The sequence below is a fragment of the Oncorhynchus mykiss genome, chromosome 2 (genome assembly GCF_057628025.1).
Source record: "Oncorhynchus mykiss isolate SJ-2025 chromosome 2, ASM5762802v1, whole genome shotgun sequence".
Classification (NCBI taxonomy): Eukaryota; Metazoa; Chordata; class Actinopteri; order Salmoniformes; family Salmonidae; genus Oncorhynchus; species Oncorhynchus mykiss.
The window spans coordinates 19,623,211-19,635,378 of NC_143023.1; the positions used below are offsets into that span (position 1 = coordinate 19,623,211).

Sequence of the window (12,168 nt, forward strand, 5' to 3'; positions counted from 1 at the left end):
AAATGTAGGCTTCTTTGTGTGTAAGAAAAGGAGCACTCTTTAGATCTTCAGTTAGTAGTAGCCTACCAAACACTACCCTAACCCTACCAAACACTACCCTGACCCTACCCAACACTACCCTGACCCTATCCTAACCCTACCCAACACTACCCTGACCCTATCCTAACCCTACCAAACACTTCCCTGACCCTATCCTGACCCTACCAAACACTACCCTGACCTTATCCTAACCGTACCAAACAGTACCCTGACCCTATCCTAACCCTACCAAACACTACCCTGACCCTACCAAACACTGCCCTGACCATATCCTAACCCTACCAAACACTACCCTGAGCATATCCTATCCCTACCAAACACTACCCTGACCATATCCTAACCCTACCAAACGCTACCCTGACCCAATCCTAACCCTACCAAACACTACACTGACCCTGACCTTATCCTAACCCTACCAAACAGTACCCTGACCCTATCCTAACCCTACCAAACACTACCCTGACCCTACCAAACACTGCCCTGACCATATCCTAACCCTACCAAACACTACCCTGAGCATATCCTATCCCTACCAAACACTACCCTGACAATATCCTAACCCTACCAAACACTGCCCTGACCATATCCTAACCCTACCAAACACTACCAAACACTACCCTGACCCTATCCTAACCCTACCAAACACTACCCCGAACCTACCAAACAGTACCCTGACCCTATCAAACACTACCCTGACCCTATCCTAACCCTACCAAACACTACCCTGACCCGACCAAACAGTAAACTGACCCTATCCTATCTGTACCAAACACTACCCTGACAGTACCCTGACCCTACCAAACACTACCCTGACCTTATCCTAACCCTACCAAACAGTACCCTGACCCTACCAAACACTACCCTGACCCTACCAAACACTACCCTGACAGTACCAAACACTAGCCTGACAGTACCCTGACCGTACCCTGACCCTACCAAACACTACGCTGACACTACCCTGACACTACCCTGACCCTAACAAACAGTGCCCTGACAGTACCAAACACTAGCCTGACACTACCCTGACAGTACCCTGACCATACCAAACACTACCCTGACACTACCCTGACCGTACCAAACACTACCCTGACAGTACCCTGACCATACCAAACACTACCCTGACAGTACCCTGACCATACCATCACTACCCTGACACTACCCTGGCCGTTCCAAACAGTACCCTGACAGGTTAATAATTCAAGGATAGTTCGCAAATGTACAACAGGTAAAAACAGGTATGGCCTAGCTTAGGAGATAAACACTCAGAAGTGGTGACAGTGACACATTTCATACCGTACATAGCCAGCTCAGAGCTCTCCAGTGAACTCTGGATTGTGAGCTTACCCACACCACACTGGATTGTGAGCTTACCCACACCACACTGGATTGTGAGCTTACCCACACCACACTGGATTGTGAGCTTACCCACACCATACTGGATTGTGAGCTTACCCACACCACACTGGATTGTAAGCTTACCCACACCATACTGGATTGTAAGCTTACCCACACCACACTGGATTGTGAGCTTACCCACACCACACTGGATTGTGAGCTTACCCACACCACACTGGATTGTGAGCTTACCCACACCACACTGGATTGTGAGCTTACCCACACCACACTGGATTGTGAGCTTACCCACACCACACTGGATTGTGAGCTTACCCACACCACACTGGATTGTGAGCTTACCCACACCATACTGGATTGTGAGCTTACCCACACCACACTGGATTGTAAGCTTACCCACACCATACTGGATTGTAAGCTTACCCACACCACACTGGATTGTGAGCTTACCCACACCACACTGGATTGTGAGCTTACCCACACCACACTGGATTGTGAGCTTACCCACACCACACTGGATTGTGAGCTTACCCACACCATACTGGATTGTGAGCTTACCCACACCACACTGGATTGTAAACTTACCCACACCATACTGGATTGTAAGCTTACCCACACCACACTGGATTGTGAGCTTACCCACACCACACTGGATTGTGAGCTTACCCACATCATACTGGATTGTGAGTTTACCCACACCATACTGGATTGTGAGTTTACCCACACCATACTGGATTGTGAGCTTACCCACACCACACTGGATTGTGAGCTTACCTACACCATACTGGATTGTGAGCTTACCTACACCATACTGGATTGTGAGCTTACCCACACCATACTGGATTGTGAGTTTACCTACACCATACTGGATTGTGAGCTTACCTACATGTTTGAGTGGCCGTAGCCTTGGCCAGGCAGGCACTCGAGGCCAACGGGGAAGCCATTCTACTGTACTGTAATTAGATAAATGGATGAACCAACCAACAGTTTTTCTAACACAACTTAGGGCAGTGAGCTACCCGTGTCAAACCAGTGCCAGACTCACACTGTGGTGTACAAGAGACGTGTTACACTGTGGTGTATTATACTGTACTAGAGACAGGGGTTACACTGTGGTGTATTATACTGTATTAGAGACAGGGGTTACATTGTGATGTATTATACTGTACTAGAGACAGGTGTCATACTGTGGTGTATTATACTGTACTAGAGACAGGTGTTACACTGTGGTGTACTATACTGTACTAGAGACAGGTGTTATACTGTGGTGTACCATACTGTACTAGAGACAGGTGTTATACTGTGGTGTACCATACTGTACTAGAGACAGGTGTTATACTGTGGTGTACCATACTGTACTAGAGACAGGTGTTACACTGTGGTGTACTATACTGTACTAGAGACAGGTGTTATACTGTGGTGTATTATACTGTACTAGAGACAGGTGTTATACTGTGGTGTACCATACTGTACTAGAGACAGGTGTTACACTGTACTAGAGACAGTTGGTTACACTGTGGTGTACTCTACTGTACTAGAGACAGGGGTTTGATTATACATGAGGTGGGTGCCTCGGGGGCTCTTTCATTACTAGGGCCCAGAGTCTTTCCTGACCATGTCATCTGACCAGGAAGAACTCTGATCCCTATAGCCAACTGTATAACCAGGGTGATCCCTACAGCCAGCTGTATAACCAGGGTGAACCGTGCTGTATAACCAGGGTGATCCCTATAGCCAGCTGTATAACCAGGGTGAACCCTGCTGTATAACCAGGGTGATCCCTATTGCCAGCTGTATAACCAGGGTGATCCCTATAGCCAGCTGTATAACCAGGATGAACCGTGCTGTATATCCAGGGTGATCACTATAGGCAGCTGTATAACTAGGGTGAACTGTGCTGTATTACCAGGGTGATCCCTATGGGCAGCTGTATAACCAGGGTGATCCCTATAGCCAGCTGTATAACTAGGGTGAACTGTGCTGTATTACCAGGGTGATCCCTATAGCCCGCTGTATAACCAGGGTGAACCGTGCTGTATAACCAGGGTGATCCCTATAGCCAGCTGTATAACTAGGGTGAACTGTGCTGTATTACCAGGGTGGTCCCTATAGCCAGCTGTATAACTAGGGTGAACTGTGCTGTATTATCAGGGTGATCCCTATAGCCAGCTGTATAACTAGGGTGGACTGTGCTGTATTACCAGGGTGATCCCTATAGCCAGCTGTATAACCAGGGTGATCCCTTTAGCCAGCTGTATAACCAGGGTGATCCCTATAGCCAGCTGTATAACCAGAGTGAACCGTGCTGTATAACCAGGGTGATCTCTATATGCAGCCGTATAACTAGGGTGAACTGCGCTGTATTACCAGGGTGATCCCTATAGGCAGCTGTATAACTAGGGTTAACTGTGCTGTATTACCAGGATAGATCCCTATAGGCAGCTGTATAATCAGGGTGATCCCTATAGGCAGCTGTATAATCAGGGTGGTCCCTATAGCCAGCTATATAACCAGGGGGAACTGTGCTGTATAAACAGGGTGATCGGTATAGGCAGCTGTATAATCAGGGTGATCCCGATAGGCAGCTGTATAACTAGGGTGAACCGTGCTGTATAACCAGGGTAATCCCTATAGGCAGCTGTATAACTAGGGTGAACTGTGCTGTATTACCAGGGTGATCCCTATAGCCAGCTGTATAACCAGGGTGAACCGTGCTGTATAACCAGGGTGATCCCTATAGCCAGCTGTATAACCAGGGTGATCCCTATAGCCAGCTGTATAACCAGGATGAACCATGCTGTATATCCAGGGTGATCACTATAGGCAGCTGTATAACTAGGGTGAACTGTGCTGTATTACCAGGGTGATCCCTATGGGCAGCTGTATAACCAGGGTGATCCCTATAGCCAGCTGTATAACTAGGGTGAACTGTGCTGTATTACCAGGGTGATCCCTATAGCCAGCTGTATAACCAGGGTGAACCGCGCTGTATAACCAGGGTGATCCCTATAACCAGCTGTATAACTAGGGTGAACTGTGCTGTATTACCAGGGTGATCCCTATAGCCAGCTGTATAACCAGGGTGAACCGTGCTGTATAACCAGGGTGATCCCTATAGCCAGCTGTATAACCAGGGTGAACCGTGCTGTATAACCAGGGTGATCCCTATAGCCAGCTGTATAACCAGGGTGATCCCTATAGCCAGCTGTATAACCAGGATGAACCGTGCTGTATATCCAGGGTGATCACTATGGGCAGCTGTATAACCAGGGTGATCCCTATAGCCAGCTGTATAACTAGGGTGAACTGTGCTGTATTACCAGGGTGATCCCTATAGCCAGCTGTATAACCAGGGTGAACTGCGCTGTATAAGCAGGGTGATCCCTATAGCCAGCTGTATAACTAGGGTGAACTGTGCTGTATTACCAGGGTGATCCCTATAGCCAGCTGTATAACTAGGGTGGACTGTGCTGTATTACCAGGGTGATCCCTATAGCCAGCTATATAACCAGGGTGATCCCTTTAGCCAGCTGTATAACCAGGGTGATCCCTATAGCCAGCTGTATAACCAGAGTGAACTGTGCTGTATAACCAGGGTGATCCCTATATGCAGCCGTATAACTAGGGTGAACTGCGCTGTATTACCAGGGTGATCCCTATAGGCAGCCGTATAACTAGGGTGAACTGCGCTGTATTACCAGGGTGATCCCTATAGGCAGCTGTATAACTAGGGTTAACTGTGCTGTATTACCAGGGTGATCCCTATAGGCAGCTGTATAATCAGGGTGATCCCTATAGGCAGCTGTATAATCAGGGTGGTCCCTATAGCCAGCTATATAACCAGGGGGAACTGTGCTGTATAACCAGGGTGATCCCTATAGGCAGCTGTATAATCAGGGTGATCCCCATAGGCAGCTGTATAACTAGGGTGAACCGTGCTGTATAACCAGGGTAATCCCTATAGGCAGCTGTATAACTAGGGTGAACTGTGCTGTATTACCAGGGTGATCCCTATAGCCAGCTGTATAACCAGGGTGAACCGTGCTGTATAACCAGGGTGATCCCTATAGCCAGCTGTATAACCAGGGTGATCCCTATAGCCAGCTGTATAACCAGGATGAACCGTGCTGTATATCCAGGGTGATCACTATAGGCAGCTGTATAACTAGGGTGAACTGTGCTGTATTACCAGGGTGATCCCTATGGGCAGCTGTATAACCAGGGTGATCCCTATAGCCAGCTGTATAACCAGGGTGAACCGTGCTGTATAACCAGGGTGATCCCTATAGCCAGCTGTATAACTAGGGTGAACTGTGCTGTATTAACAGGGTGATCCCTATAGCCAGCTGTATAACCAGGGTGAACTGTGCTGTATAACCAGGGTGATCCCTATAGCCAGCTGTATAACCAGGGTGAACCGTGCTGTATAACCAGGATGATCCCTATAGCCAGCTGTATAACCAGGGTGATCCCTATAGCCAGCTGTATAACCAGGATGAACCGTGCTGTATATCCAGGGTGATCACTATAGGCAGCTGTATAACTAGGGTGAACTGTGCTGTATTACCAGGGTGATCCCTATGGGCAGCTGTATAACCAGGGTGATCCCTATAGCCAGCTGTATAACTAGGGTGAACTGTGCTGTATTACCAGGGTGATCCCTATAGCCAGCTGTACAACCAGGGTGAACCGCGCTGTATAACCAGGGTGATTCCTATAGCCAGCTGTATAACTAGGGTGAACTGTGCTGTATTACCAGGGTGATCCCTATAGCCAGCTGTATAACTAGGGTGAACTGTGCTGTATTACCAGTGTGATCCCTATAGCCAGCTGTATAACTAGGGTGGACTGTGCTGTATTACCAGGGTGATCCCTATAGCCAGCTGTATAACCAGGGTGATCCCTTTAGCCAGCTGTATAACCAGGGTGATCCCTATAGCCAGCTGTATAACCAGAGTGAACCGTGCTGTATAACCAGGGTTATCCCTATAGGCAGCCGTATAACTAGGGTGAACTGCGCTGTATTACCAGGGTGATCCCTATAGGCAGCTGTATAACTAGGGTTAACTGTGCTCTATTACCAGGGTGATCCCTATAGGCAGCTGTATAATCAGGGTGATCCCTATAGACAGCTGTATAATCAGGGTGATCCCTATAGCCAGCTATATAACCAGGGGGAACTGTGCTGTATAACCAGGGTGATCCCTATAGGCAGCTGTATAATCAGGGTGATCCCCATAGGCAGCTGTATAACTAGGGTGAACCGTGCTGTATAACCAGGGTAATCCCTATAGGCAGCTGTATAACTAGGGTGAACTGTGTTGTATTACCTGGGTGATCCCTATAGCCAGCTGTATAACTAGGGTGAACTGTGCTGTATTACCAGGGTGATCCCTATAGCCAGCTGTATAACTAGGGTGAACTGTGCTGTATTACCAGGGTGATCCCTATGGGCAGCTGTATAACCAGGGTGATCCCTATAGCCAGCTGTATAACCAGGGTGAACCGTGCTGTATAACCAGGATGATCCCTATAGCCAGCTGTATAACTAGGGTGAACTGTGCTGTATTACCAGGGTGATCCCTATAGCCAGCTGTATAACTAGTGTGGACTGTGCTGTATAACCAGGGTGATCCCTATAGCCAGCTGTATAACTAGTGTGGACTGTGCTGTATAACCAGGGTGATCCCTATAGCCAGCTATATAACCAGGGGGAACTGTGCTGTATAACCAGGGTGATCCCTATAGGCAGCTGTATAATCAGGGTGATCCCCATAGGCAGCTGTATAACTAGGGTGAACCGTGCTGTATAACCAGGGTAATCCCTATAGACAGCTGTATAACTAGGGTGAACTGTGCTGTATTACCAGGGTAATCCCTATAGGCAGCTGTATAACTAGGGTGAACTGTGCTGTATTACCTGGGTGATCCCTATAGCCAGCTGTATAACTAGGGTGAACTGTGCTGTATTACCAGGGTGATCCCTATAGCCAGCTGTATTACCAGGGTGATCCCTATAGCCAGCTGTATAACCAAGGTGAACTGTGCTGTATTACCAGGGTGATCCCTATAGCCAGCTGTATTACCAGGGTGATCCCTATAGCCAGCTGTATAACCAGGGTGAACTGTGCTGTATTACCAGGGTGATCCCTATTGCCAGCTGTATTACCAGGGTGATCCCTATAGCCAGCTGTATAACCAGGGTGAACTGTGCTGTATAACCAGGGTGATCCCTATAGCCAGCTGTATAACCACGGTGATCCCTATAGGCAGCTGTATAATCAGGGTGATCCCTATAGCCAGCTGTATAACCAGGGTGAACTGTGCTGTATAACCAGGGTGATCCCTATAGCCAGCTGTATAACCAGGGTGATCCCTATAGCCAGCTGTATAACCAGGGTGAAATGTGCTGTATTACCAGGGTGATCCCTCTAGCCAGCTGTATAACCAGGGTGATCCCTATAGCCAGCTGTATTACCAGGGTATCCCTATAGCCAGCTGTATTACCAGGGTGATCCCTATAGCCAGCTGAGATAACCAGGGTGATCCCTATAGCCAGCTGTATAACCAGGGTCCAAAGTGTTTCCTGGTCAAGAAGAACCCGTGTCCCTACATTCTCATAGCAGTTAACACTGCTAACATTGTCGTAACAGTTTTCAGGGCATCCCTGGGAATCAGAGTGTAATTTGAACCCTGAATGGTCTGGTTGATCGAGTGGAAGTTTACAGAGTTTGGTCAGTCTGGACATTCCAAACAGGTCAAGTGATTCCTCCTCTCCTTTGTTGTCCAGTTTAGTTTTTTTTAATTGGTCCATTCTTTCCAGAGCGAGAGAGTACAGTAGGGCTACCTAGTCAAATGTATCGCCTCCAAATGTTACACAAACGTGCCCAATCAGCTAAATTGGACAACAGAAGGATGGAGAGACACGGGGGACGACGATGATAAACAATGGTCCCATTTTCAATATGGCTTATAGGAGCTAGGCTCATTAGGAGACAGAGGTGAGTAAGTCCACATCCATCCCCTCTCTCTCTCTCTCTCTCTCTCTCTCTCTCTCTCTCTCTCTCTCTCTCTCTCTCTCTCTCTCTCTCTCTCTCTCTCTCTCTCTCTCTCTCTCTCTCTCTCTCTCTCTCTCTCTCTCTCTCTCTCTCTCTCTCTCTCTCTCTCTCTCTCTCTCTCTCTCTCTCTCTCTCTCTCTCTCTCTCTCTCTCTTTTCCATCTCTCTCTCTTTTCCATCTCTCTCTCTCTCTTCCGTGTCTCTCTACCTAACCTCCTCTCTGTGTGTGTCTCTTACACTGTGTAGCCTGCGCCAGAGAACTTTGACCCAATGTGGTTTTGAGGAGAGATGGGAATATGCACAGGACTCCAATGGCATGTGCACAGACACACACTGTACAAACTCACTTGGAGACCTTGCGGCTGGCAGGCTGGTGTTTGAACTGCAAATTTCCATACTCTGTCTCAGCTCCCTAGAAAGGGGAGAAGAGGACAGCGAGTGTTAGACATGATGGGTGGTATAAGGTGAGTCAATGTGCTTAGTCTTATTAATAGTCAATAGTCTTATTAACAATTTCCCAGAAATTTAGCAATTTCCGTTAACAATTTCAACCTCTCAATGTCAGTGTTCATATTTTACAAAGCAGTGTCTGATAAGATATCTGTCTGGAGAACAGAAGAACATGCACAACAACAGTGAAAAGTATATCTTGACACAGATCCCTCTGTGTCAGCTGATATCTGAGTCTCTATCTGCTGTCTTGTTGTTGTTATTTTCTGGAATGTTGTTTTTCAACACAGTTTGTCAATAGACATATACTGTAGCCAGTGCACTTGGGAGAGGAGAACAATATACATTTGAATCCATATTACCCATATTCCTCTCTCCCTTCTATTGCAACCCCCCCCCCCCCCCCCCCCCTCCCTCACCTTGTTGTAGGTCTTGGAGGCCTCTATGTACTCAGAGACGGCCAGGTAGATGAACTTGTACTGGGCTTCAGTCTGCACCATGCCTGACCGCTGGTCTCTCACCATCTGGATGCTCTTCTGGATGTCTATGTCACAGTCCAGACCTATGGACAACCAGGAAGTTAGAATCACAATCCACAACAAAAACATTGTCATTCTACAGTGATGACAGGCATTACAAGGATCATGGGACAAAAGAGCCATAATAAGATGCAGTATAATATCATGAAGATCTGAAGAAATGCAGGAACTTTGGTAATGAAAGAGACTCACCTTTCGTGTCGATGGTCTCGATGATCATGTCGATCACCACAATGGTGCCAGTTCGGCCTATTCCAGCACTGCACAGAAACACAACACAAACAGAGTGGTTGTAGGGACAACTGTCAGTACAGTACAATGTGACTGGGCTCAATGCAATTCACTGAAAATAATGAACTGTATTGAAACAATTTCTAGAGCAGTATTGATCATCTAAGTCATTCTGTGATCGGAGGTGTAAAGTGTTCATGGACAAACGGAGAGGGATTTGTCATGTTGTCACACTAACAGATGTCTCAGCCAGGGGATGACCACTTTACACACGCGTGACTGTGACAGTTTGGTTATATTATAAAGACCAGTGGATTGGATAAGAACTTTGTCCTTATGGATGTCTTTCAGTGTAAAGAAGCTTTTGTCATTAAACTGTACTGCAACAGCCTTGTAAACACTCTATACGCTATTACGCTGTACTTATGTCTGCTTACATAACAAATAGTCACGGGACCAACAACGTACAAGAACCCTCCCTATCTTTGATATCACAAGGGGAAAATTCCTATAGGATGAACTGTCAGTTGACTTAAAATGCTGAGTACTGCAACTAAGGTTGTGGGTGGGAACTTTCTGTTGGAATTAACAGGAATATATGGGAATTAACGGAAATATATGGGAATTAACGGGAATATATGGGAATTAACGGAAATATATACAAATTAATATGAATACCATTTAAATGTAGATGTTTTTTGCATTGGATATATCTACCATATCATATGGAGACAAACATAAACCTTTTACCTTATCATAGTAGACATAATTGCAAATGATAAATCATTCCAATAGAAATAAAAAAAAACTATTTAGTTACGAATTGAACTTTAATTCAATGCGTTGGCTTTTCACATGGGATGATTTCACTGAACAACAAAAGAAAGGGAATATTGAATGATCCCCAATGATCCATCACGTCTCCCATAAACGTTTTCATCTGTAAAATGATAGTCTAGAAACTAAAGCTTTGTTTGTCTTCCTCTCAGGCTTCCATGTCTTCTCCCTGGACCTCCTCAATGTCCACCTCTTGAACATCAGACTCTGAGGCCTCATCTTCACTGTCACTTTCCAACAATGTTGAGGATGGCTCATTGTCAGGCTCAAAAAGCCTCAAATTTGCTCGGATGGCCACCAATTTTTCAACCCTTGTATTGGTCAGCCTGTTGCGTACTTTGGTGTGTGTGTTCCCAAACAAGGACCAGTTGTGCTCTGAGGTGGCTGATGTTGGTGGGATCTGGAGGATGATGGAGGCAACAGGGGGAAAAGCCTCAGATCCACAAAGTCCCTTCCACCAGGTGGCTGATGAGATATGTTAGCACGACTGTCATATCTCCATCCCAAAGCCCTTGCTTGGAAGTGTACTTCGCCACTCTGCCAAGAACCTTGCCCTCATCCAGGCCAAGGTGGCGAGACACAGAAGTGTTGACACCATAGGCCTCGTTGATCTCTGCACCAACATGTACGCTGTGGTGTGTATGGGCTTCAGACAGAAGTCTTGATGTATTTCAGAACTGCAGTTTCCTCTGCTTGGAGCAAAGGTGAAGTGGGCAGGGCGATACGGATTTCTTCTCTTACATCTGCAAGCAGAGTCTGAACATCAGACAGGATGGCATTGTCTCCCTCAATCCGTGTAATGGCTACTGCTATAGGTTTCAGGAGATTCAAGCTGCTTACCACTCTCTCCCAAAATACATCATCCAGGAGGATCCTCTTGATGGGGCTGTCCATATCAGCAGACTATGATATGGCCATTTCTTGGAGAGACTCCTTCCCCTCCAGGAGACTGTCAAACATGATGACAACACCACCCCAACGGGAGTTGCTGGGCAACATCAATGTGGTGCTCTTATTATTCTTACTTTGGATGGTGAGGTAGATTGCTGCTATAACTTGAGCCTTCACATACCTAACCATTGCCTTTGCTCTCTTGTAGAGTGTATCCATTGTTTTCAGTGCCATGATGTCCTTGAGGAGCAGATTCAATGCATGACCAGCACAGCCAATGGGTGTGATGTGAGGATAGGACTCCTCCACTTTAGACCAAGCAGCCTTCATGTTCGCAGCATTGTCTGTCACTAGTGCAAATACCTTCTGTGGTCCAAGGTCCTTGATGACTGCCTTCAGCTCATCTGCAATGTAGAGATTGGTGTGTCTGTTGTACTTTGTGTCTGTGCTCTTATAGAATAATGGTTGAGGGGAGGAGATGATGCAGTTAATTATTCCTTGCCCACCAACATTCGACCACCCATCAGAGATGATTGCAATACAGTCTGCTTTCTCAATGATTTGCTTGACCTTCACTTGAACTCTGTTGAACTCTGCATCCAGCAAATGAGTAGATAAATCATGTCTAGTTGGAGGGATGTATGCTGGACGAAGAACATTCAGAAATCTCTTCAAATACACATTGCCTGTGAGCATCAGAGGTGAACCAGTTGCATACACAGCTCGAGCAAGACATTCATCAGCATTGCTCTGACTACGTTCCTCTATTGA

General features: G+C 46.6%; 1 protein-coding gene across 10 annotated transcripts in view; it reads right to left on the reverse strand.

Moving 5' to 3' along the window:
* LOC110509434 (tyrosine-protein phosphatase non-receptor type 6) overlaps positions 1-12,168 on the reverse strand; it is a 38,618-nt gene that overhangs the window by 404 nt on the left and 26,046 nt on the right. For all 10 annotated transcript variants that reach the window (XM_036941330.2, XM_021590389.3, XM_036941336.2 and 7 more), the window contains 3 exons: positions 9,631-9,698; positions 9,319-9,461; positions 8,797-8,861 (listed from right to left, as the gene is read on the reverse strand). In XM_036941330.2, the coding sequence (XP_036797225.1) occupies positions 8,797-8,861; positions 9,319-9,461; positions 9,631-9,698 (276 nt within the window). The remainder of the gene's footprint in view (positions 1-8,796; positions 8,862-9,318; positions 9,462-9,630; positions 9,699-12,168) is intronic.